Here is a 26,109-nt window from a genome sequence, read left to right on the forward strand (position 1 = left end):
GTAGAATCAAAGCAGGGCTTTTCCAACTGCAAATTTCTAGCTTTGCCAACAGCAATGCACTTAGTGTGATCAATTTTAATCAAGCAGCTGGTGAAGAGAGCCACAGCCTCATTAATCTCAGGCCACTGAGGTTTAGGGTGTTTGATGGGTGCTCCAAAACAATGCAGGTTCAGGAGAGAGTGTTGAGTGCAGAGTGTGATGGTCCCAGAATGCCAGCAGCCTAGGATCCTTCCATTCAAATAATTCCAAATTTACTATGACTGAGATGGTATGGTCACTCAGCGGCTGGCACTGCTGCCTCAGGTAGGGACCATATTCGATTCTAGCCTCAGGTGACTGTCTGTGTGGAGTATGCACATTCTCCCTATGTCTACATGGGTTACCTCCGGGCATTCCGGTTTCCTCCCACAGTTCAAAGATGTGCAGGTTGGATGGATTAGCCATCCTAAATTGCCCATAGTGTTCAAGGATTAGCCATGGGAAATGCAGGGTTACAGGGATAAGGTAGGAGTGAGTCTGGGTTGAATGCTCTTCGGAAGGTCTGAATGGACTGTAACCATGCTGTAGGTATTCTACGAATGGGAATAAATGGCTCATTGTGAGGTAGGAAGTCTGTGACCAATGGGACACCATTAGGAGCAGTGTTTGGTCCCCGATTGATCAGTCTATAGCAACGATTTGGATGATTGCATTTGTGAGTATGAGCATTCATAAGCTGGATATTCATAAATCCTGGACCTTCCGTAATGACAGTCATGCAAAGAAAATCAAAATCATCTTGTATTATAGGCCAGAATTTCTAAGGCATAAAATAAATAAAGAACCGATATTACGATATTTCCAAAGAAATTTTATTACAAAACTCCATAAAAACATAAATATTTTCTCACAGCTGGGTGAAAATTGTTTACAGTATTACTGCACAGAATTGCATAAAGTTTAAAGCAACCAAGATACTTCAACAATTCTGATTATTTTAAACTGTGCATTTTTTTTTTGCAAAAGGCAAACATTTGAACAAATTCGTAAGATAATTGTAAATAAATTAGAATGTCTTCCTTAAAAAAATTCTAATATGGTTGTATTTGAAAGCACCATTGTTAATTTAGTGGTACCATGAAGCTCAACAATAATAAAGTGAAAATATTACATTGAATGATAGTTTAAAAATGACACCGAATAATGTGTATACCATTAAGGAGATAGAGACAATTAGTGTAGTGCATAGAATGGATCTTCATTTTCAGGAAGGATGGTTGCCTGTGCTAAAAAGACCTTTCAGTTTGATAAATAAATAAAGCACCTTCAAATTTTGTTACATACTGACGTAATTATTATCTCCTTTCTCAAAATAGTTCATTTGTATTTGCTTCTGCAGTCTTGAATATATGTTTTGAGAGCATAATTTAATAATTAACAGTTACATGCCCTTGCATGGTGAGTCAAAAGCACCATTGAATCACTTACAGGCTAATGTTTCTTGAAAACAGTGGGTCAAAGGGCTCACTACAATGCCAAAATAGCTACAGTAGTTTTAATATAGCACAGTGTGTTTTATTTAATGGTCATCATTTTATTTAAATGAGGTAAATAAATAGATCGAGAACGTTCACTTTAGATTCCTCCCACACTTTTCCCCACTCCCACTTTTGTTTACACAGTATTTTGAATGCCTTCTGGTTTTCAAAATCTTTGCTCAGTTCATTTCACATAGCCAGATTATGTAGGTCAATAACATATAACACTTCCTTTGAAAAACTGGTATATTTTTCAATCTTGCACTTAAGTACATGGTATTGTACAGACATTGTTCATTGTTGCTTGCGAATCGAAGGATTCAAATATGGGCAGTGCTGCAAGATTTTGCTGATCTGGTGATAGTAATATATGTAAGAATAGCTCTCTTTTATCACATTGATTGACAGGTGGAATGCTGCTAGGTTTCACGTACAAGTCAGAACCTGATTAGTCTTTACCTCTTCAATCATCAGATGCAACCAAAATTACAATGTGCAGCTTCCTTATAACAAAATTAATGTATTTTGTTCATTTAATGGTTCTTTTATACATTTGACTTGGAGCACGATTTGCAGCACTGCTGGCCGTAGAACTTGTGACCACAAACACCATGCTGGGGTACCAGGTAGCACCAGTTGAAATAATCTTTGCAAAAGACATCTTCATAATTGTACATGGGAGGGAAGAGCCAAGGAAAAGAGAAACAAAAGCTTTACATTATTTGTTGTTACATGCTTGAATTCTCCCATTTCCTCTCATAGTACATCTCATTTGTAAGGAAACTAAAATGCATTGAAGGTTAACTATCAAGACAGCTAAAATTAGAATCATTTCAGTGATTGTACACCGCACACTATTATATATCCCCATTTCCCTTCGTCAAAAATATATTTGTATTATTTTACTCTTATAAATCTCCTTGTCAAATTCACTGTTCAATAGAAGACCTACTAGAAGGCAGGTAGCAATCAGGAAGGGGGAAGGCTGTGGTGACCGAGAAAAAGAGGTAATGATGATGAGTGAGAGATGGGAAGCAATTAGGAAGGGAGGTGAGCAGTGGACAATTACACCACTTGTTTTGAAAGTGCAGTCAGGAGAAAAAAAACTGTCTTACATCTCCTGAATCAACTTTCAAGGAAGCATATCATGAACATATACACTTTTGGTCATGGCCTCCAGTGGCGCCTTTAAGACTTATCACAGTTAGGCTAAATGGAGAGCACAATTTTCTGAATCATGCTGATCTGGTGCTGATTACTGTTCTAGTCACTCTGGCAATATATTCTGAGAACCCACATACAACAGATAACAGTATGACACGAGTGTTAGGTTCTGCTCAATTTGTCATATTTCAAGAATTCATGCAGGTTGAAATAGCCCAAGAATTCAATACGTAATTTCCATTGAAAGCATTTTTCAGATACTTGACAGTCAGATGCAGAGAGATGAGCAAAAGACAGCTGATGCAGCTGGACGAGGAAACTGCCGTAGAATCTTACATGAATAACCAATCATCCCATTAAATGTAAACAGGTTAGCTTGGAAGTATTATAAACATACTGTAAAAACTTGATCAATGACTGATTGACCATCAGAATATCTGCATTCAGGATCTGGCCGTAATTCAGCATAAGTTATCAGGACCTCTACCTTCAGGAAGAATGGGGCTGAATTTTACGAGGAGCCACATTCCCTGGCCTACTAAAATGTTAGTGGGAAAGTCTTGCTGAGGATAATGTTGGCTGTCCCAGTGATATCTCAATGGTCAACTATTTGCTGATAGGCTGGAGGTTGGATTTCTGCCCCTCAGAAGCAGAGGTCTGTGGTCCTTCAGCACTTTGGGATTAATGCATTCAGTAGTGGGTAGGGGTTCAGGTAATTGAATGCAGATCTTGCTGGGTTCCCACCTGGCAGGCCTCGACAAGGGGTTTTGGGGTTCAAAAGGTCAACTGGCAGTGGGAGAAGAGTGGGGGCAGGGGTTGTTAATCATAGAATTGCTACTGTGTGAAAGGAGGCCATTTAGTCTACTGTGCCACTGACCTACTACAAGAAACCTGCCACACTGAATGCTTTCAACAGACCTCTTCCTGGATGAGGCCTTCACATGGGAAATGATTGTGCATTCAAGGGCTTCAGCTGGCAGCTGGTGACCTGATGCCAACCTGCCACTAGTATTATGATGTTGGAAGCTGGGACAGACGGTTAGGTAGTGGGCAAAATGCCTGTTTGGATTTCTTGAACGCCCACTCCTGCAACAATCAAACACACTAGTAGAAGTGGTGGATGGAAAACCCAACCTATAATATCACCTTGGCAATCATCATGCCCTATAACACTGAAAGGCTGATATAGTGGACCATTAGAATTATGTATTTTAAAGAATACATCCAAAATGTTAGTGGATAAAATTGTACTGTCATTTCCAGAAGAAACAGATCTTAAAATGCTTATAGTGCCGGAAATTACTTCAGTTCTTACCTTTTTTTTCAGGCAGAGGACAGAAATTGGTATTGCATGCTTCTGTAGCGAGGGGTTTTTGGTGTAGTAGACACTCTGAGGTAGGTCTACCGTACGCAAGACAATGAACTGCACGGGCTCGCACCCCTCCCCCACAGCTAACAGAGCACTAGAAGGCAAAATATGAAAAATCATTCACTGAATACAACTGGCCTTAAGCCTGAAGAGTGGAGCTTATTCACAACAGTGTTTGACATAATCCATTGAAAATCCAATGCCACAGGGAAAGCTACTGCTTAAAGCAATCACGCAGCATTAAATGAGCAGCAAGGAAAATACCTAATTATAAACAGAATTAATCTTCAATTTACTATACTCAATCCCTGTCAGCAAACCATTACTATTCAAAAAAAATCATAACTACATTCAAAATATTTACCCAAGTGCAGTATATCTACAAATAAAGAGAATGGGCATCCGGGGCTATTGATGAATCTCCAAACAAATGTGGTTGGAGGATGTAAATGAATTTCTTATATAAAAACAACTTGTCCTCACCTCTGAATAAAGAATCCATTAATGTTGAAACTTTCAACAATTATTAAGCAAAACTGAACCTGCCTGCTCACGTTGAAACCTACGAATCTGGAATAATGTCTATCAATAGACAGACAATAAACAGGACTAAAAACAGAAGTTGCTGGAAAAGCTCAGCAGGTCTGGTAGCGTCTGTGAAGAAAAAATCAGTTACATTTTGGGTCTGGTGACCCTTCTTCACAGCCCGAAACGTTAACTCTGATTTTTTTCTTCACAGACGCTGTCAGACCTGCTGAGCTTTTTCAGCAACTTCTGTTTCTGGTCCTGTTTTATAGCATCCACACCTCTTTCGGTTTTTAATAAACAGGACCAGCCTGCTTAAAGCTTGAATATTACGTCTGGGGTTTATCTGTAATTCATGCATGCAAGACAGAGCCTCCATTAAAGCAGATTTTGGAGTCGCTAGAATGTGGAATCCAGAGTGTGGAAAATAGACCAGGTAAGATTCCTCTTTGGATCTGGTACCCTTTGGTGGCAGGTTAGGCAACTTTTGGTATTGTGGCAAGTAGACATTCTTGTGCATTAAAAGTGCATTAACACATTTTTGTAGTTTGGTCACAGAATGTGGGCATGATTGGTTAGGGCCAGCATTTATTATCCATCCCTAACTGCTGAGAGAAACTGGCAGTGAACTGCACTCTTGAATCTTTTTTGGTTCTTGGCATATCAGTACACCCACAGTGCTGTTAGGAAGGAAGTACCAGGATTTTCACCTATCAACAGTGCAATGTACCTTCAGTTAAGATGGTATATGGCTTGGAAGAGAATTGGTAGGGGGTGGAGGAGAATTGGTAGGGGGTGGTGCTCCCACACAGTAGCTGCTCTTGTACTTCTCAGTGGTAGATGTCACAGATTGGGAAGGTGCTGTTGTAGGAGCGTTGGTGAGTTATCTTAAGTGTATCTTATTGATGGTACATGCAGCCGCCAGTATGTGTCAGTGGTGAAGGGAATGAATGGTGAAGAAAGCGAATGTGGTGTCAATCAAACAGACTGCTTTGTGCTAGATGGTTTCAAGCTTTTTTAGTGGTGTTGCTGCTGTACCCCACTAGGCAAGTGGAGATTCCATCACATCCCTGACTTGTGCATTACAGATGCAGACAAGAACTGGAAGACAGGAGGTGAGTTACTTATAGAACTCCTTACTTCTGACCTTTCTAGCTCAGCTTCTGGTCAATGGCGACCTGCAGGATTTTGATAGTTGGGAATTCAGCAATGATTTAGCCATTCTGTGTTAATGGCAACAGTTGGACTTTCTCTTGTTGAAGATGAGCAGTGCCTGGCAAATGTTATTTGCCACTTGTCAGCCCAAGCCTGGATCATGTCCAAGTTTTGCTGTTCATGGCCATGGCTGCTTCAGTTTCTGAAGAATGCTGAATGGTGCTGAGCATTATGCATTAATCAGAAAACATCCCACATCTAACTTTATGAAGGAAAGGTTGTCACTGACATAGCAACTGAAGATGACTGAGTGAAAGAAACTACCCAGAGGAAATCCTAGAATGATGCCTTGGAAGTGAGATGATTGACCAACAATCATAGCTATTTTCCTTTTGTGCAAGGTATGACTCAAACCAGTAAAGAGTTTCCCCTCCGATTCACATTGATTCCTTCTTTGCTAAGGATGCTTGATGCCACACTCAGTCAAAAGCTGCCTTCAAGTTAAGGGAAGTCACTCCCATTTCACCTCTGGATTTAGCTCTTTTGTTCATTTAATAATGATTGGGACTGCTATATCTGTCAACAAACACTCAAAAGCTGTCAAAGAACTATCCAACAGAATGTGTGGTGATTGAAAAAACAGTATTTCAATGTGATAAAAAAAAGTCCTGTTACAGGATTTGTGAAGCATGACTGATTTCCCAAACATTTCCATAACAGGATGCCTATCAAGTGAACATTTTGGTAGACACTTCTAACAGTCTACAGAATGAAAATGATTGAAAATCCTTCAAACTATTACATACAGAAAATATGTATGAATATATTTTGTATCGATGTAAGCTTTTTTTTCCATTAATGACACCATTAATAGAGAAATAACGCTATTTTCTGGGCTCATGCTTCCTGTGGTTTGGCCATAGTAGATATTAGATGATTTGATGGAGGAGCAGGGGAAAAGGGTTCAAGGCACTGAGTGTCCACAGTTGGCATAGCAGCTACAAAAGCCCAGTGTGTGACTGTGACAAAAGGGTGTATGACGGACTATGGGGATGGGTAGATGGGCATAGTGTGGCATGGTGATAGGAGGAGCCATGGGTGATGGGTAGATTGGCATTGGGCAAGTTATAAATGTTATCATTTCTGACCTTAATTATATTATTTTTCAACAGTGGTAGAATAGTTTCTTTCAGCTATACTGCCACTTTTTTTTTTTTCCTTTTCTCTTCTCTAAATACCTTACAGTCTTGAATATTAAATCTTGGAGCTTACATTTTTGAAATAGGTCTTTGGTATTATAATATTGCTCCATGTGGTAACTTGTACCTGAAGTTCTTCAACCATATTTACCATGCTACATGCATTAACACAGCAAAGCAGTGCAAGCTAATCCTTGCGTGCTTCAAATTTTCCCATGAGATCCTTGCTATGTCTAAAGTATTCTTTAATCTGGTTCTATATTTCACTTTCATTCCTCTGTGCACTTCATTTCTCTCCAACGGTTTACTTAATGTTATTCATTCTTGGGATGTGAGCATCATTAGCTTGGCCAGTGTTTATTGCTCATCCTCGCTGCCCTTGAGGTGGGTGTGAGCTACCCTTTTGAGTTTCTGCAGTCCATTTGGTGTAGGTAGACCACAATGTCATTGGGGAAGAGAGTTTCATGAGTTTCATCCAGTGACAATAAAGGAATAGTGATATATTTACGAGTCAGGATAGTAAGCAGCTTGGAGGGAAAATTGAAAATTGGTGGTGTTCCCATATATCTGCTGCCTTTGTCCTTCTCAACGGTACTGGTAATGGGTTGGGAAGATGCTGTGTAAGCGTTTTTGGTGAATTTCTGTAGTGCATCTTGTAGATAATGCAGAGGTTGCTACTGCGTGTCAGTGGTTGAGAGATTGGATTTTTGTGGAAGTGTTGCCTAAAAAGTGAGCTGTTTTGTCTGGGATGGTGTCAGTCTTCTTAAATATTGTTGGAGTTGCACCTAACCAGGTAAGTGGGAGTATTCCATCACACTGCTTAATTGTGCCTTGTAGATGGTGGACAGACTTTGGGGAGTCATAAGGTGAGCTGCTCTTTGCAATATCCTATACTCTGTTCTGCTCTTGTAGCCACACTATATATATGGTTAGTCTAGTTCAGTTTCTGGTCAATGGTAACTGCTAGGATATTGGGGGATTCAGAGATAGTAACAGAATTGAATGTCAAGGGAGAGAGTTAGAATCTCACTTCTTGGAAATGTTTATTGCCTTGCACTTGTGTAGCGGAAATGTTATTTGCCATTTTTTCAGCCCACACCTGGATTTTTTCCACGTCTTGTTGCATTTGGAATCCTACAAAACTGCTTTGTATCTGAGGAGTCACGAATGGTATTGAACATCATGCAATCATTAGTAAACAACCCCACTCTTGACTTTATGATGGAAGGACAGTCATTGATGATGAAGCAACTGAAGCAGTTTGGGCGTAGGACATTACCATGGGCAACCTCTGCAGTGATGTGCTGGGGTTGAGATGACTAACCTCTAACAGCCACAACCATCTTCCTCTGTGCTAGGAATAACAACAAGTAGAGAGATCTCCACTCCTCCCTGAAACACCACTCTATCCCCCTCGACTTCCAGTCACATTTACTTTGTTAGGACTTCCTAATGCCATGTTCGGTCAAATGCAGCCTTGATTTCAAGGCCAGACACTTTCCCCTCACCTCTGGAGTTTGGCTCTTTTGCCCACATTTGAACCAAAGCTGTAATGAGGTCAGGAGCTGAGTAGCCCTGTCAGAACCAAACTGAACATCAGTGAGCGGGTTCTGGTTAAGGAAGTGCTGATTGATAGCACTGTTGATGCCATCTTACATCATGTTACTGATAATTGGGAGTAGACTAAATTGGCTGGATTGGATTTGTCCTGTTTTCTGTGTACAGAACATATTTGGGCAATTTTCCACATTGTCAGGTAAAAGTCATTTTGTAGCTGTGCTAGAACAGCTTTGCTATTGGAGCAGCAATTTCTGGATTCACTTCTTCAGTACAATTGCAGGAATAGCGGTTTATAAAATCATTAGGGGTATTGATAAGGGGAATGGCAGGTGTCTTTTCCCTAAGGTGGGGGATTTCAAACTGGGGCATATTTTCAAAGTGACAGGAGAAAGATTGGGAAAAAAAAGACGTGAGGGACAACCTTTGTATACAGAGAGTGGGTCATGTGTGGAATGAACTTCCAGAGGAAGTGGTGGATACAGGTACAGTTACAAAGCTTAAAAGACTTTTGAATAGGAAATGTATGGAGGGATAGTTAGACCGAAGGGTCTGTTTCCATGCTGTATGACACTATAACACTATGAATGTTGTCAGGGCCCATAGCCTTTACAGTATCCAGTGCCTCCAGCCATTTCTTGTTATAATGTGGACCACCTCCGGTGGCCAATTAATAGATCATAAGTGGGATTGTCGCATGATAAATGTGGTGGCTGGGCTACACAGGGACAAGGCCCAATCAAAGCACCTAAGGTTGTCAGCAGCTCCATCAGGAGAGGTGGATGCTGATGTAGGTGCAGGACCACGACTGATTTTGATGCATTTTGGCTTCAGCAGGAGGGCTGTCTGCTATCATCAATCTGCCCCAAATTGGCCACTTAGTTACTTGCCATTTCAAGGCAGTTCACAATCTCATTCCTGCAAGACTGTTTAGAGGCAGATTTGCTTTGACTAGATGACCTGATGTACAACTTTCTTAAAACTCTACCCTGCCAATGTCTCCAAAATCCCCTCTGTGCAGCTGAGAAGATTCTGCCCTTATTGATTGGTGTGCTATTGGGATTAAGGGAAATGCAAACTAGGACTAAATAACAAATTTATAGAAATGGATGAGTAATTATGAAGCTTCAATTAGCTGCTTTTCAGGCAGATTACTTGCATGGGATAGAATACATAACTGGATGAAAGCTTGATTTTTTAAATCCATTGTTTGTTCAAACAATACTGGTGTTGGGAAATTGTAGGTACTCTCCCTACAATTTTCTTCTATTAATAGAAATTCCTTGGATTCCAAAATGTTCTCACATGATGCAAACTCTTAAGACTGGCAGCATGTAATTAGGCAAACAGCCTTTATTAATCTCAATTTTGTCAGATTGTAGATGCCAAGTACAATAAACGTTCTTTGGTTACTGATTGGACACGTTAACATTAAATTCAGGTCATATTACTGTTAAATCCAGTATACTTCTAAACTCTTTTTCCTGATGCAATTGATGTTGACCATTCATATTTAAAATCTTTAAATCATACAAGGATCCATAAAATCCATAGAAAGCAAGCCTGGTGCCAGATGTTAACCTCCAATAGGGGCTAGAATCAGGGTGCAACATGCCGCACTTCTCTCAGAGGAGCAATTTTCTTCAGAGTTATAGAGTCATACAGCATAGAAACAGACCCTTCAATCTAACTAGTCCCACTTGTATGTGCTTGGCCCATATCCCTCCATACATTTCCTATTCAAAAGTCTTTTAAACTTTGTAACTGTACCTGTATCCACCACTTCCTGATCTTTTATCATTTTCATGTGGCCTTTCCATGGGTCAAGAATGCATAGTGTAAAATGCACACATCTGTTCTGAAGTTAGTTTCCCCTGTGGTCATCATATTGGGAACGCTATTTCCTTTCACACTTGCTTGTGAAAGAGCGGGCTTCTGGATACTCAAAACTAAAACTCTTTTGACTCATCATGACCATAGGGGCATGTCTGTGGAGGACTGAGGAATATTGTTTCAGAAAAGAGTAAAATGTTTTGACAACTTTTAAGATCACTATTAGAGGCTATGTTGTAACGTAGAACTGTTTTTAATGCAATGTCTCATGAAGCGATCTGACATATAAATGTAGGTTCATCACTACATTGACCAGCATTGTGTAAATGTATTGTCATGCATTACAGTACTTTTCCATTTGTCATGAGTGTCAAAATGCATTAAAATGCATTGTCATATATGTGCTATGATTTAAATTGGCTATTAAAGAAAAGCTTTACTTTTGAAAATTGAAATCAAGAAATGCTCATCAACTACTTCTCTCCACATATGGAATTATACAGCATGGAAACAGACTCTTTGGTCCAACTTGTCCACGCCGACCAGACATCGTAATCTGATCTAGTCCCATTTGCCAGCATTTGGCCCATATCTCTCTAAACTGTCCTATTCATATACCCACCCAGATGCCTCTTAAATGTTGCTCACTTCCACCACTTCCCTCTGGCAGCTCATTCCATTCACGCACCACCCTCTGTATGGAAAGAAATTGCCCCTCAGGTCCCTTTTAAATCTTTCCCCTCTCACCTTTAACCTATGCCCTCTAGTTTTGGACTCTCCCACCCTAGGAAAAAGACCTTGCTATTCACCCTGTCCATGCCCCTCATGATTTTATAAATCTCTATAAGGTCATCACTCAGCCTCCGATGCTCCAGGGAAAAAAGCCCCAGCCTATTCAGCCTCTCCCTACAGTTCAAACCCTCCAACCTTAGCAACATTGTTGTAGATCTTTTCTGCACCATCTCAAGTTTAACAACATCCTTCCTTCAGCAAGGAGACCAGAATTGTACGCAAAATTCTGAAATGGCCTCAATGTCCTTTACAGCCATAACATGTGTCCCAACTCTTATACTCAATGCACTGACCATTGAAGGCAGTCCTGCCAAACCATCCTGTCTACCTGTGACTCCACTTCCAAGGAAATAGAACCTGCACTCTAGGCCTCTTTGTTTGGCAATGCTCCCCAGGGTCCTACCATTAACTGTACAAGTCCTGGCCTGGTTTGCCTTACCAAAATGCAACACTTCACATTTATCTAAATTAAGCTCCATCTGCCACTCCTCAGCCTGTTGATCCATCTGATCAAGGTCCCCTGGTACTCTAATCTTCTTCACCATACATCGGCAGGTACTTTGCTTTGAAATAGAAATGGAACACAATTTTTCTCTATCAGTTTCAGGTAATGTAGTTCTAAGTTTGCGTTACAGCAATTGCAAACATTATGAATGCATGGCTGGATTTTAAAGCTTATGATGGCTTCAACTCAAGAGGTCTATTGATTCAAGAATGAGTGACACCTTTAAGCTGCTATAATAATAGAATATGCCTATGGTGGTGACATTTTCTTTGTCTGCAAATCGATAAGTCACCTAAAGGATTCCTTTTGGCACTACAGTTTTTCTTCGTTCTTTCCAGCATCAATGATGATGTTTTTTGAATTCGGAGTTTTATTACACTGTTAGAGATTTATTTCTTCCAATAATTTTACAATAATTATCATTGCTATTGGATGGCTCACAAGAACTATTCCAGATCATACTTGGAGAGCATGAAGATGGCATGACAGTATGTGGAGAGTGAGTGGTTTAATGAGTCTTTGAATATTGTTTGGAGCTAGGCTGCTGTGTTGGAGAATGAAGGCCAGCCTTCTATTTGTATCTGCACCTATGCTCCTCAGGCTCTCCAATAAGCCTCGCAAAGTGCAGTGTGATGCCACCTTCTCTGTGAAAAGTCAAAAATTGGAGGCAAAGTTGGTGTGCAGTTTGGTAGGTAGAAGAATGCGCAGAGAAGGTTTGTCTGAGCCAACATAAGAATTGCAGTCCTAGAGTACATTCATAATTTAATCTTAGTTTTACAGCAGTGTACTTGCAGGGGGATAGTGCAACATTACAGGAAGAAACAACTTTTTAGTATTTGGGATTAGACACTACGGAGGCATGATTTATGAAGTGCTTCACTGGTCCTCCAGCAATTTGGAATTATACTCAACGTTTTTGAATTTATTAAGCTAGTGGGCCTTCCAGATCAAGAAACGGAACTTCACCCTGAATTTGATAATTCCAAATACAGCATGACAATATAAACAATGGACCTTTGGGTAGAAATGGATATTTTGTCCTTTTTGTTCAGTGTGATTACAATCTTAATGTCAACCCTAATTATATATACCTCAAGGTTTAGACGTGTTAGTGTTGCTACGATTCTTTCTTCTATTTGGTTTTAGTTGCCAATCGTTGTACTCTATTATGAAAGTGAAATCTGAATAACGGCAGTGAAACGATTGACAGAAGCTACAATCCTTCCACTTTCTTTTTGGAAAGTATTGAACAAATACTGAAGGCATCCTGAACATCCATGCAAAATAGAGTAACTGCAATATCACCTTACCTGTGACCAAGGTGAGGCATACCAGTTTGCTAGTGCATTGCTGAAGGCCCTTTCACTTGGTGGTTTTGGACATGCACTAAGAATGCATGTTCTTTCTAGCTCCAGGTTAGGTCTTGGCAAGTGATTACATCTTTTGTAAGCAAATTCTTTGTATTTTCCAGAATTGTCTTTGTTTGCACACTTTAAGTGTCTCTTTTGAATCCCTTTACCACAAGTCACAGAACACTGGAAGACATTGCGAAAATAATAAAAAGACATTGCTTATTTTGATGAGACAACAGAAGCAATTAATGAGCACAGTGCATTATGTGACTGATATGATTTTTCAAGAATCAGCAAAATATATAGTGGAGTTTCCTTGGAGTCATACCTAAGATCATTGCTTTTTTGATACATGTTGTATGGACTTATGTGTACAGGACTCAATTTCAAAATGTACAGATTCCAGAAAACATGAAAGTTTTGAGAACTGTGAGGAGAATAGTGATACATTTCAAGAGGATAATGCAAGCTGGTAGGATAGTTGGACAAACAGCAGATTAAATTTGATGCAGAAAAGTGTGAAGTGATACTTTTGAAGGTACAATTCCAAAGTAGGCGCAGGAACAGAAAGAGTAGTGGAATATTTGCACAAATCAATGAAGGTGGCAGGGCAGGTTGAAAAAGCAGTTAAAGAGGCAAAGAGACTTTAGCTTTACAAGTAGAAGCATTGAGTACATAAGCAAGGAAGTTATAACGAGTCTTTATAAAACACTGGATTGGCCTCAACCGGAGCCTTGCAGAGTTCTAGTTTGCATCCAATTCCGGATACCTCACCTTAGGAAGGATTTGAAGACTGTAGAGAAGCTGCAGAGAAGTTTTATAGGAATGGTTCTAAGGATGAGGAACCTAATTTTTGTAGACACTTTGGAGAGGCCAGGGCTGTTTTTCTTGCAGGAAGTTAAGAAGAGATGCGATGGAGCTGCTGAAATCGTAAGGGTTTGAGATGAGGAGAAACAATTCACAATGGCAAAAGGGTTAAGAACCAGACGACACAGATTTTGATTGAGAAAAGATCCACAGGCAACGTGAGGAAACATGTGCTCAAATCTGGAAGGCACTACCAGAGTGTGGTGGAAGATGATTCAAATTGTGGCTTTGAAAATAGAATCGGTAAATACCTAAAGAGAATAAAACTGCAGGCTTACGGGAGACTTATAGGTGACACAAGCTAAACTGCTCTTGCAGGAAGCTGGCTTGATGGCTGAAATGGTTCCTTCTCTGCTTAAAGTATTCAATTATTCTGTTGCATCATTGAAACTCTGAGGTCAGATATGGTAAATTTACAAATTTGAGACTGAATCATGTCCCTGAAGCAAAATTCAACTTTGGCAGGAATGAAAACAGACGTGAAAGAGCCGCCTGTAACACACTCTGCCTCGTCCATTTTCAATAAAGTTCAGTACAAAGGAAAATAAAACAAGGTGTACAATGGAAAACTGATCAACTACTGTTCCTTATGTGCTCCCTCAAATTTGTACTTTACCCCCCATTGTTTTCTACGTATTAAAAATGGAAAATACTGGAAATGCAGAGAAGGTCTACCAGCTTCTATAAAAGTAAAGAAAGTATACTAATTTAGTGAGGATCTTCCAACATAACATTTTAAACTTTACCCATTCAAAATCTAAATCTAAACAGACAGAAATCTATGGGAGTGTGTGCTGTAATTTATATGTATGCCTCTGGCAGATAAAGCTCTTTTTCAGAACTGCAGATTTGTTAAGATTTTGTTTTGCTAATTTTCAGCATTTCTGTGTTTTCTAAGCCCCAAATCCAGAACATTTGTTGGAAAAATGGACAAGTACACTTGATTTACTGGGCATCTCATATCCCATCCCTATTTTGAAGCTTTTAATTTCATAGATTCTTCATCAGATTCATGATTAACAAGTATTCCTGATGCAATGCAAATTCTTTTTAAATTTGTTCTTTATGGGCTGGTTTTATGCAGCCAATCATGATAGGAATTATGGTGGCTGGTCTCAAGGGAATTATTCTTCTGGTGCTGGGAAAAAAAATCCCCAAATTACGTTGCTGGGTTGAAGGGGTTGTTGTATGATTCCTGTCAGCGCGATATTGCTGTTGACACTCATTATCCCTGAGCCCATCACAATTCAATTCAAGGACCACCCACATTCTTGGAAGCTTGCCCAGGCAGACCTGTGACCTAACAGCTTGATAGGCGGAGGGGCCCTCCTTCCTATCATCTGATCTGTATCCAATCTAGTAATCTGCTGTTGACAAGGGGAAAGTGCGGTTTTATCAATCCACTGCCCTCCATTCTGCACCCCACCCCACTTCATCCTGCAACATCCCCATTCCACCCTCAGTGCCCTGAAGTCTGCAGTCCCTTTCATAACCTGGGTCTCGTGTGAGTGCAATGGTGCCAGATGCCACACTCCAGCTGGCCAGATGAGGAGCTCCTGGTGTTTGACTGGCAGCTCTCATCAGGTGGACTTCTGCCACTGGACCCCTCGATCGCCAGCAAGACCTGATGGTGTCCTGAAGAGCATTTGATTCTGTCAAGCCTTTCCCCAATGGAACTGATGCTGCCCAGTGGATGAGGTCTCTATTAGCCTGATGTAATGCCAGTCTGTATGCATGAATTTATTGAAATGAGTTTGCAATGAACGTGAAGATAAGTCTGCAAATGAGATCCTTAAACATCCTTTTTTCCTATTCATTGACTTCAACGAAGTTATGGGTTGGTTTTCATCACCATCAAAAGAATTTGAGGTCCTGACTCGTCAGCAGGGCCATGCACAGCTAATTTATACTGAATTATTGTGGCATAATGTCTATCATTTTCCAACATGTGAGCTCTTGCTGGTGTTGGAAGGCCTGTCAACATTACAGATTCAACTAGAGATTCCATTCATTGGAGACCGTACATGCGCTATTCATTATGTTTTATTATTGTTGATTGTCCATTCCATCGAATAGAATCCATTGAATCCCTACAGTGTGGAAGCAGGCCATTTGGATCCTTGAGTCCACACCAACCCTCTGAAGAGCATCCCATCCAGACCCGTCCTGTTACCCCATCTTATCTGTGTAACCCATGGCTGATCCACTTAGCTTGTACCTCCCTGAAAAATTACGGGCAATTTTAGTATGGCCAATCCACCCAACTTACACATCTTGGGACTGTGGGAGGAAACTGGAGCACCCAGAGGAAACCCACGCAGACACAGGGAGAATAGACAAACTCCACACAAACAGTTGCCGGAGGGTGGAATCGGACCGGGTCCCTGGAGCTGTGAGGCAGCAGTGCTAACCACTGAGCCACCAATTATTTCCTGTTATTATTTAATCCATAAATTACTGTTGACTTTTAAACGTAACCTGGTTACTGTACCTCAGCCCATGTAGATATAAACCACTGCATTTTGCGATGTTTATGACAGCGTTTCAGCAAGCAGGTTTCTTGGGTTTTAGGTTTTGCTTTGGCCTTGCAAGCACTCCCATGTAGGATCTGAGACCTGGGAGTAGGATTTGTGCTCTTGCAAACAACAGTCCTCTTTTTCCATCCTTTTCCACATGTTCGGGAACACTACAGAGAAACAATAATGAACAATGGCTGGTTATTTCAGCTTAAAAATCATACTATTTGGCTTAAATTCAGTTTTTTTCCACAATTAACCTGCACTATCAACTTGATCGGTGTATCACTAAAAAAAAAGTCGTCGCTATTGTAAAAACAACTCATCTTCATCATGAATTTCGTAGGTTGGTTCTATGAATGCGTGTTCTTGACACAATAACAAAATCTATTCTTTAACATCAATTATATATCCAACGATTTGCACTGGTTTAGTTTAAAACATTCACTGCAAACCTTGGTCACTGTTTTCTGGGAATGAGACAGCAGAGATAAACAGAAACTATCTGGAGCATGAACCCAATGGTTATACTGGTGATGCTTGTGGTCAGAACATTGAGTGAAAGCTGGTTCAAGTTTAAATTAATAAGTAAGCCAATCACAATGTCAAAGCTTTCCAATAACAGAGGCAAAAGAAAAATACAATCGCTTTAATTCACAGTACCACAATTCACATCTCAAGTGAATTGCGGCTTAATTGTGTTTTGTAAGACTAACCTTTCTAGTAAAGTTAGCACTTGATGACTGCTATCTAAGCAATGACATGAGAATAACTGAAGCAAGTTACATGTTTATTCTATGAAGTGTAGATGCTGCATTCAAAGAACGGCTCAAATTAATGCCCATAAACCAAATCTGACATTCATCAAACTCTTTTTACTTTAAAACTCCATTAAGTTCCAAGTCTGTGGCAATCAAGAGTTAATAGTCAGTGAGCTGTATCTGGTTGCCTGACTTAGGGTATTAACTGTTGTGCCTGACTAGGTCCAGCTAAGGTGTTCATCAGGGTATATACATTAAAGGAACATATTGATTTAACAAACCATATGGCATTTAAGGAGAGTGGAAAAGGGAATTTGGACTGAGTGGGAAGAAGCTGATCAATAATTTAAGCCAAAGTCAACTGTAAATATAAATAATTTATTGCCATCAATTCCTGTGCCATGGAAACAGCAGGATGCTTCTTCCAGCTGCTCAGGGTTTCTAAGCTTGAGGGTCAGCTGGAGTCACTGTCGGGTATAAGGAAGGCTCTGAATTTCCTGGACTGCATAATCATCTACAATTGTGGAGATCTCAGGAGAATATGTTGTTGACCATATGACAATGTAGCAACCTCCTGGCAGTTTGACGATCACAACATGGTTTTCAGTGTCGAATGCCATTGAGGATGATGTGGCTTGGAGGGGCCACAGGATGGAGCATATCCACAAGTACTGTGGAGAAAATTACTGCTCAGGGGTGTGCACTGCATAGTATAGTAACACAGTAACCACAGGGGATTTGATTCTGGAAGGCACTGGATGGGTATTTCATCAATTCGGATAGTTCAGCTTGGTGTACTGCTTTCCCAGTTTCAGGATAAACTATATCACTGAAAAGTTAGTAAATATTTTGAAGATGAAAGAGAACAGCAAACGGTCATGGACATTGTGGGGAAAACAAAAATCATTTCGGGATAGGGTTGTAGCCCTGAACAGAGTTTCAAGATGTGGGAGAAATTAAAAAAAATAGGATTTCAGTCAGCAATACCTGTATCAGGATTATTCCCAGAACCATGTGCTAGACTATTGGATGAAGCGTCTGATTTGATGGCTGCAGAATTGGTGCAGGAGGGTGGGCTTCAGACCATGAAGCACAGATATCAGTTCTGGGCTTAAGGGGCCTGTTCAAGATGAACAGCTCGTACTTGAACAGAACTGCGACCAATGTCTTTGGAGGGAGGAAACTAATATTGTACGGGAGAATGTAAACTAAATTTGGAGATGGAAGGACGCCAGAATGAAACGTTGGTGAGAAGGCAGAAAGTGTGCAAAGGAGTCAAAGAAACAAACAGGAATAAAGAATAGCTTGGAATGCAGAAGTGGAACACGAATAATTATGCATTAGCGCATGGAGCACAGAATTAATGCAGGTGAGCTATATGTTTAATTGTCACATGGGAGTATGATATAGTGACAACAATCTGGCTCAAAGAGGAGAGGATTAGATCTTTAACATTCCTGGCTACAAAGTATTTAGGAAATATAGGGGAAAAGAGGGGTAGCAATATTAATCAAACTTCCATTGATTATAGCATGACAGGGGGATAATATATAGTACAGAAATCGAAGTCAGATTCTGTTTGGTTAGAATTTCTTAAAAGTAAATCATTTTTAACTAACTGGATTGAATTATTTGATGAAATGATGGCGTGGATGACGACTGTGCATACAGATATTCAAAAGGCATTTGATGAGGTGCCACATAAAAAATGTCTACAAAACTGAAGGCCAGGGGATAAAAAGAGCAGCAGCCTGGATCAAAAACTGGCGAAGTGACAGAAAGCAAAGGATGGTTGTGAATGGTTGTTTTTCAGACTGGGGTGATACTTGATTTTTTTTTTGTCAGAAGAATGATAAGTATAATAATTTTTGAAAGGGTCCAGAAAGATGGAGGTTTGGGGATGTTTGTGCACATATTTTTGAGGGCGACATATTGAGAAACTTGTTTAAATAAAGCATGTTGTATTCTTGGCTTTATTAATACAGGTGAGATTACAAAAGCATGGTCATCATGCTAAATCCCTATAAAACAATGGCCAAGACTTTGCTGGAGTGCTTTTCTCAACTCTGGAGTATAAAACCGGGAAAATTGTGAAGAACTTGGAGAAAGTGCAGAAGAGATTTACAAGAATGGAACGAGAGATGAGGGACTTCAGTTATCTAAAGAGACTGGAGAAAATAATGTCATTCTTATGGCAAAGCAAGTTCAGAGGCTTTCTTAGAGTAACTAAAGAGAAACTCTTCAGTCATGGTAGGAGATGGAGGGAAAATTGTTTCCAGTGAACCATTTTAATGTACTTGTGACCTGCAATGCACCAGGTGCAGTGGAAGCAATCAATAACATCATTCAAAAGAGGAATACAGCAGGCCAGGCAGCATCAGAGGAACAGGGAAGTTGATGTTTCGAGTCGGGACCCTTCTCCAGAAATGGGGAGGGGCAAGGGAGTTGGGAAATAAATAGAGAGGAGGGGTGGGGCTGGGGAAGGTAGGTGGGATGGCGATAGGTGAGTGCAGGTAGAGAGTGGTAGGGAATGGTCAGTGAGGTGGGAGGAGCAGATAGGTGGGAGAGAAGATGGACAGGTTCTCTCAGGTCAAGGAGGCAGGGATGAGAGGGAGGGTTGGTAATGGGATGAGGCTGGGGATGGGGAGATTTTGAAACTGGTGAAATCCACTTTAGGGCCATAGGGCTGTAGGCTCCCGAGGTGGATTATGTGGTGTCGCTTCTCCAGTTTGTGGGTGGTGTCATTGTCACACTGGAGGAGGCCCAGGATGGACAAGTCACCCAGGGAGTGGGAGGGGGAGTTAAAATAGTTCACGATTGGAAGGTGTTGTCATTTGTTGTGAACAGAGCGCAGGTGCTCTGCAAAGCGATCTCCAAGCCACTGCTTGGTCTCACCAATGTCGAGGAGGCCACATCAGGAGCAGCGGATGCAACAGACCACGTTGACGGATGTGCAGGTGATCCTTTGTCTAATGTGGAAGGTTTGTTTTGTGCCTTGAATGGAGGTGAGGGGGGAGGTGTAGGGGCAGGTGTAGCATCTCCTGCGGTTGCAGGGAAAGGTGCCGGAGGTGGTGGAGCCAGTGGGGAATGTGGAGTAGACAAGGGAATCGTGGAGAGAGCAGTCCCTATGAAAGGCAGATAGGGGTGGAGACGGAAATATATCTTTGGTTGTGGGGTCGAATTGTGGATGGCGGAAGTGGTGGAGAATGATATGTCGGATACGGAGGTTGGTGGGGTGATACGTGAGAACAAGGGGGATTCTGTCTTTGTTTTTGTTGGGGGGAGGGGATGTGAGGGCAGAGGTGCAGAAAACGCAAGAGATGCAGTTGAGGGCATTTTCGACCACCAAAGTGGAGAAGTTGCAATTCTTGAAATAGAAGGACATCTTGAATCTGCGGGATTAAAATGCCCCAACTTGGGAGCAGACATAGCAGAGGCGAAGGAATTGGGAGTAGGGGATTGCATTCTTGCGGGAACGTGGGTAAGGGGGGTGGAATTTGGGTAGCTGTGGGATTTGGTGGGCTTGAAATAGATGTTGGTTTCGAGGTGATCACCAGAGATGGAGATAGAGAGGTCCAGGAACGAGCAGGAGGTATTGGAGATGGTCCAGGTGAATCTGAGGTTGGGGTGAAAGTTGTTAGTAAAGTTGATGAACTGTTCAAGCTCCTCATATTCCGCCTTGGGAGTCTACAGCCCAATGGCCTAAATGTGGACTTTACCAGTTTCAAAATCTCCCCACCCCCAGCCTCATCCCATGACCAACCCTCCCTCTCATCCCTGCCTCCTTGACCTGAGACAACCTGTCCATCTTCTCTCCCACCTATCTGCTCCTCCCACCTCACTAACCAATCACCACCACTCTCTACCTGCAATGACCTATCACCATCCCATCTATCTTCCCCAGCCCCACCCCTCCTCTTTCTATTTATTTCCCAGCTCTGTTCCCCTCCCCATTTCTGGAGAAGGGTCCCGAACTGAAACGTCAACTTTCCTGTTCCTCTGATGCTGCCTGGCCTGTTGTGTTCCACCAGCTCTACACTGTGTTACCTCTGACTCCAGCATCTGCAGTTCTTACTATCTCTGAGCATTCAAAAGAGAAATGGATAACTAGCTGAAAGGAAAGAATATAGTTTTGAGAAAAAGGTGGGGAGTGGCAGTTAACTAAATAGCTCTACCAAAAGAGCTAACATATACACAATGGCCTGAATGGCCTATCCATGTCTTGTATTATTCTGTAATGGAGAAAAATCAGATATTTGGCCACTAGAGGTCAGTACATCTTTTTCATTGTTTTCCCGATGTTATCAGTCTGGAAACACTGGGCTGGATTGTCCAGTTCGCCCTCTTTTGGAACAGATTGCCACAGCATTCCATGCTAAAAGTGCTGAAATTTGTTCAAAAATGTGGGTTTTTATCTAAAAGCAATGAGTTGAGAGACATGCTTTGGATGACAGAAAAAAAATTATATCCACTGCATTAGCTGATGGATAGCTTAATGAGCTACCACATCATAAATAACTTTGACTATGAGAATTAAAATTTAATATCTCATTAAGGATTTAGAGGAATATGGACCAAATACTGGCAAATGTGAATAGATTCATTTAGGATTTCTGGTCGGTATGGATGAGTTGGTCCGAAGGATCTGTCTCAATGCTGTACATCTCTATGACTCCATTTTATAATTCCAAAATGTTTAGAATTAATCTATGCGGTTTCCAATAGAATGTAAAACAAAAAAAAACAAGAACTTAGCCGAGGTTTGTTTCAAAAACACGGATTGATTTTTCAGCATCAACAGATCTTACAACTGGTTACTTTAAATGTTGTTCTTTCATAAAATATTTAGAAGCTAACTCATATGTGCAGTACAAAAAAGAAATAATAAGGTGATCGCAAACAGGTATACGTAGAGAAGTGAAGACTACATTAAATTTTAGGAGTTAAGGCCAAGGAAGTCATACATGCCCAGCTCCTAAGTAGCCATTTCTAAATCAGTATAGTAGATCATAGTACAAGTATGGCGTGAGGTGCAATGATTGATATTCCATTACGTATTTTCTAACTCAGATTTAAGCTGATGTGTTACAAGACAAGGCATACTAGTATGTTGAACTGAAAAAGGATAATGCAATAAAATACTGCCATATATAGAATAAGCAGCATTAGAAGGGAGGGATACAGGTATAGTTTAATTCAGAACATCGGGAAGCATATGACCAACAGGCATCACCAGGCTTATTTGCTGTACATTGACAGTAGTTGACTAATCCCCCAATTAAAAGATAAAAGCTATTAATCTCCATTTGATTGCAATCTGTTATTGGATAGGTTTTAGGTTTAAACATGGTCATGGGTCTCTTAAGACTCTCAGCTAAGTGTTGCCATAGCTGAAACAGTTAGTGGATGATTATAATTCCTACAGCAAATTTGATGTGTACCTCCGACCAAGCTCCCACACTCCATGCAGGTGGACAGTTATGAGTATTGCACGCTTGCTTTTGGATTGGCATTGGAAATGGACACAACACATGGTGTACATCCTCTAGCTTGTTGTAAGCGACTCTTCGAGTGCAACGGATTTGTCTTAGCTGTTCACCTCTTCCACACGTTTGGCTACATTCTCCCCAGTCACCAACAGCCCAGCTGTGGAAATATCAAAACAATTCACAAGCTCATATTAAAGTGGAGGATTAAACCTGACAGTTACCAGAAACCTGGAATGCAAGGACATGTCTGTTCTGAACATTATCAGATCCCACATAATGCTGTTTATGAACAGGATGAAGGTCATAAGACGGAATAAATTAAACAAAATTAAATCTGAATGGCTTGTTTTTCAAATACACTTTAGAGTCAGCTTGCCTTTGTTGGATGCAATAGTCTAAACTCAACATAGAATGAAGATTTTATCTTTCTTCAATCTACTTGCCTATCGAAAAGAAATGAACATTCATGCCAGTTTTTCTTTAAAGTTCAAGTGCCAGGAAGATTACAGAGAGACTGCAAATAGATCTTACAATAGTGCAATACAATAAATGAGGGCCACTGTGGCACACTAATCATGCCCCTCTGCTGAGCCAGTAGACTTGGGCTCAAAACCCGCCTGTTCCAGAGGTGTGTAATAACATCTCTGAACAGGTTGAGTAGAAAATAACAACAAACTTTGTTTGAACTGTCACTCTTGATAAACTGGCAAAAATTATATACCTCAAATACTGCAAAGTTTACTGTACTATCCTGTCCAATTATTGTAGCTTTTTATGTACCTCAATGTAAATATACTTGTTGTTCAATTGAAATGACATATGGTGCACATCCTCTAGCTAATATTATACAAATAATCAACAATGATTCAATTTCAAGTCAATTTTTCCTCAAATACTGCAATGTCCTACTAGTCCGTTGAGGGTGCGAGTGTGAAGGCTCTTTGCTGACAGGTTTTAAGGCAAAGTTGCATTATTATTTAAGTGATTTAGGCTGTAAATAAAGTATAACAGAGATGTGTATTACGTTTCCATTACTCAGTGTGTGTTTTTAATTGATTATGTGGACCTCTTGATTATCTGGAATATTTGATGAATCGACACACTCCTGGTCCCAGAGATGCTGGATAATAAACAGCTTACTGTATTTAAAGATTCTGCTTCCAACTAGTTGGAAAGATAGATCAGCTCACATGGATTTTGTTAAAATTTATATGGATAATTTCATAACTATAGCAAGAGTTAATTAACAATTAGTAGAATTTTCTGAGTCAGCGTTCAAATGTCATAATCCAGTTTCAAAAACTACTCCATGAGCAAGGGCATCGTATTTGCTGCTAACTACTTGGTGGAAACCAGGCGTGAGTGCAGTTAAAGATCAGCAAGTTACTTACTTCAATTCTTTACAGCCATTCCTAATTTTACCTTGCAAGATTCTACAGGTGAATGACACTAGCTTCATTAATTTAGACAAATTATGATCACATGCTCCAAATGTTGCCCTCTAGGTGGCTGTGGTGGAGAACAGATTGTTTTCTATCCACTTGAGGAATATATCTTTGCAAAAATAAAGGTCGAGAGAGAGATGCAGTGGTTTTTGTCAAAATTCATTCTGAGGAGCCCTAGCTCTATAGACTGCTCCAAGAGACACAACAGAAATAAATATCAATGTCGGTTGGAGGATCATTGACTCAGTGAATGATGTTCTTTGGTGCCTGAAACTTTCTGGGTTTCCAGGACATAGTTGCCCTTGAATAGAGGTTACAAATTGTCATATTTCAAGGTCTAGGGAGTGCATTTTAAAATGTGCTCTGAAGCTTGGGGAAGTTGCCACAGAGGCACAATGATGAAATACCACTCACAAAAGTCTTTCAGCTATAGAACATTGAGTGGCTGGAAACTGTGTAGAACACCTCAGTGTGTATGCAAGAAATTGGCAAAGTATCATTTCGTCAAGTTTTATGGAACGGGGGAGGGGGAAGGGTGGGGGTGTGTTCTCTCTACAAGCCCCTGCGAATTTTCTCACATTATCGTCTCAAACCTGCCGATGTACCACACCCAATGGCACACTGCTCATCTGATGCTAGGCCATTTCTCCCACTTATCGTAGGAGGAAGAGCCCACCACTGCTGGGACATCACGGGGTTCCTGGTGCTGGTCCCATAGTTAAAAAGCCATTGTGGTACCAGTCAGTTGTAGGTGGTGCAGAGATGCCCTGCACAGTTTGTGACATTTGCCCCAAATGAGGAAGATTAGAGGAAATTGGTGCTCCACTTTGCAGATAAGGACCTGGCAGTTCTGGTGGACAGGGTTATACAGAAAAAAGGCTGATTCTGTTCCCAAGACTGCAGATGAGGCCATGACACCAAACTGTGCCAACCTGGTTCAGCATGGTCTCAACCCTTCAGAGGAATCCCCAGCACTGTAGGAAGAAAGTCTGTGACCTTCTTCACTCTGCCAGAATATAAGTTCGACCATTTCCCCTGCTAACTTACACTCACTATCTCCACTACTGTGCCCAACTTACACCAAGGCTAATGGTCTCATTCTCACCTTTGTCTGTGACATCTTTCCCCAATCACTTTCACCGGCCAAATCCCCCTAACCCTGCTAACCCTGCATGGCCTTTGTGCCTCCTACTCATTCACCTCACCACCGTTCTCCCACCTGAATTAGCAATTACAGCTTTGCTGGCTCCTTAATCTCATTCCACCCTCCATTTGTCTCAATCCAGGAGACTGAGGCCCACATTAGGGCAATAAGTGCTAAGAAAGGTGATGGGATGCCTAACATTTGGCTTCTCACCATTTATGAGGAAAGATCCTGACCCCAACCACTCTAAGTAGCCAACTGACTGTGTAAAGCCACTGGACTGATATCAGACGCTGCCCTTGACTAACTATCAGAATGCCAAGGGTGTATCACTTGCCTTAACTAAGGAATACTCCGCTTGGATCTTGAGACATGGCCATTTGCCTGAAACACAGACAGTGTGTTTGCCGCATTAGCTGTTGATACATGATTCAGGCGTAACACAGCCCCCTTGACTGTTGGTTGCTGTCAAGCATAGCAAGCTGCCCGGCTGTTGTCTTTGCTAAAAACAAGTTAAGTCAAAAGTACTGTACGACTTTAAGCACTGGCTGAAGGGGACAAAATGAAAAAGATAAGGCAAGGCAGACATGCTGTGAGCATTCAAATAGGTGCAAGAGTTAGTAAGCACAGCGTGAGCAAGTGAGGACTCCTGAGATGCACCCTGATCCAATCCATAAGCTGACACCTGTCCTTGCGTACAGCCGCATTGCAATGAGAGGTGCCACTTGCAAATGGACTGTTGAAGTGCAGAACTGTTACTATACTTAGATTTTTGATGGGCGAAAAGAGTGTAGTGAGGATAGTACTTGTCTGATGCCAACATCTGTGGGCTGGGGTGTGCACGGTCACTGTTCTTAGAACATGCCTTGAGATGTTGGTGCTTGGTGTCCAAGACGGAGGTGCAGAGGAGTGAGATGCA

The 26,109-nt window shown here is 41.0% G+C and overlaps 1 protein-coding gene across 1 annotated transcript in view; it reads right to left on the reverse strand.

Annotated features, from left to right (window-relative positions):
* Window positions 1-1,622: 1,622 nt before the first annotated feature.
* The window catches only part of LOC109919117 (A disintegrin and metalloproteinase with thrombospondin motifs 16), a 226,707-nt gene continuing 202,220 nt past the window's right edge, over window positions 1,623-26,109 (reverse strand). The window contains exons 23-27 of the mRNA XM_048618170.1: window positions 22,554-22,758; window positions 16,327-16,521; window positions 12,927-13,151; window positions 3,997-4,144; window positions 1,623-2,178 (exon numbers count right to left, since the gene is read on the reverse strand). Coding sequence (XP_048474127.1) covers window positions 2,063-2,178; window positions 3,997-4,144; window positions 12,927-13,151; window positions 16,327-16,521; window positions 22,554-22,758 — 889 coding nt within the window. The 3' untranslated portion in view covers window positions 1,623-2,062. The remainder of the gene's footprint in view (window positions 2,179-3,996; window positions 4,145-12,926; window positions 13,152-16,326; window positions 16,522-22,553; window positions 22,759-26,109) is intronic.

The sequence above is a fragment of the Rhincodon typus genome, chromosome 2 (assembly GCF_021869965.1).
Source record: "Rhincodon typus isolate 14 chromosome 2, sRhiTyp1.1, whole genome shotgun sequence".
Lineage (NCBI taxonomy): Eukaryota > Metazoa > Chordata > Chondrichthyes > Orectolobiformes > Rhincodontidae > Rhincodon > Rhincodon typus.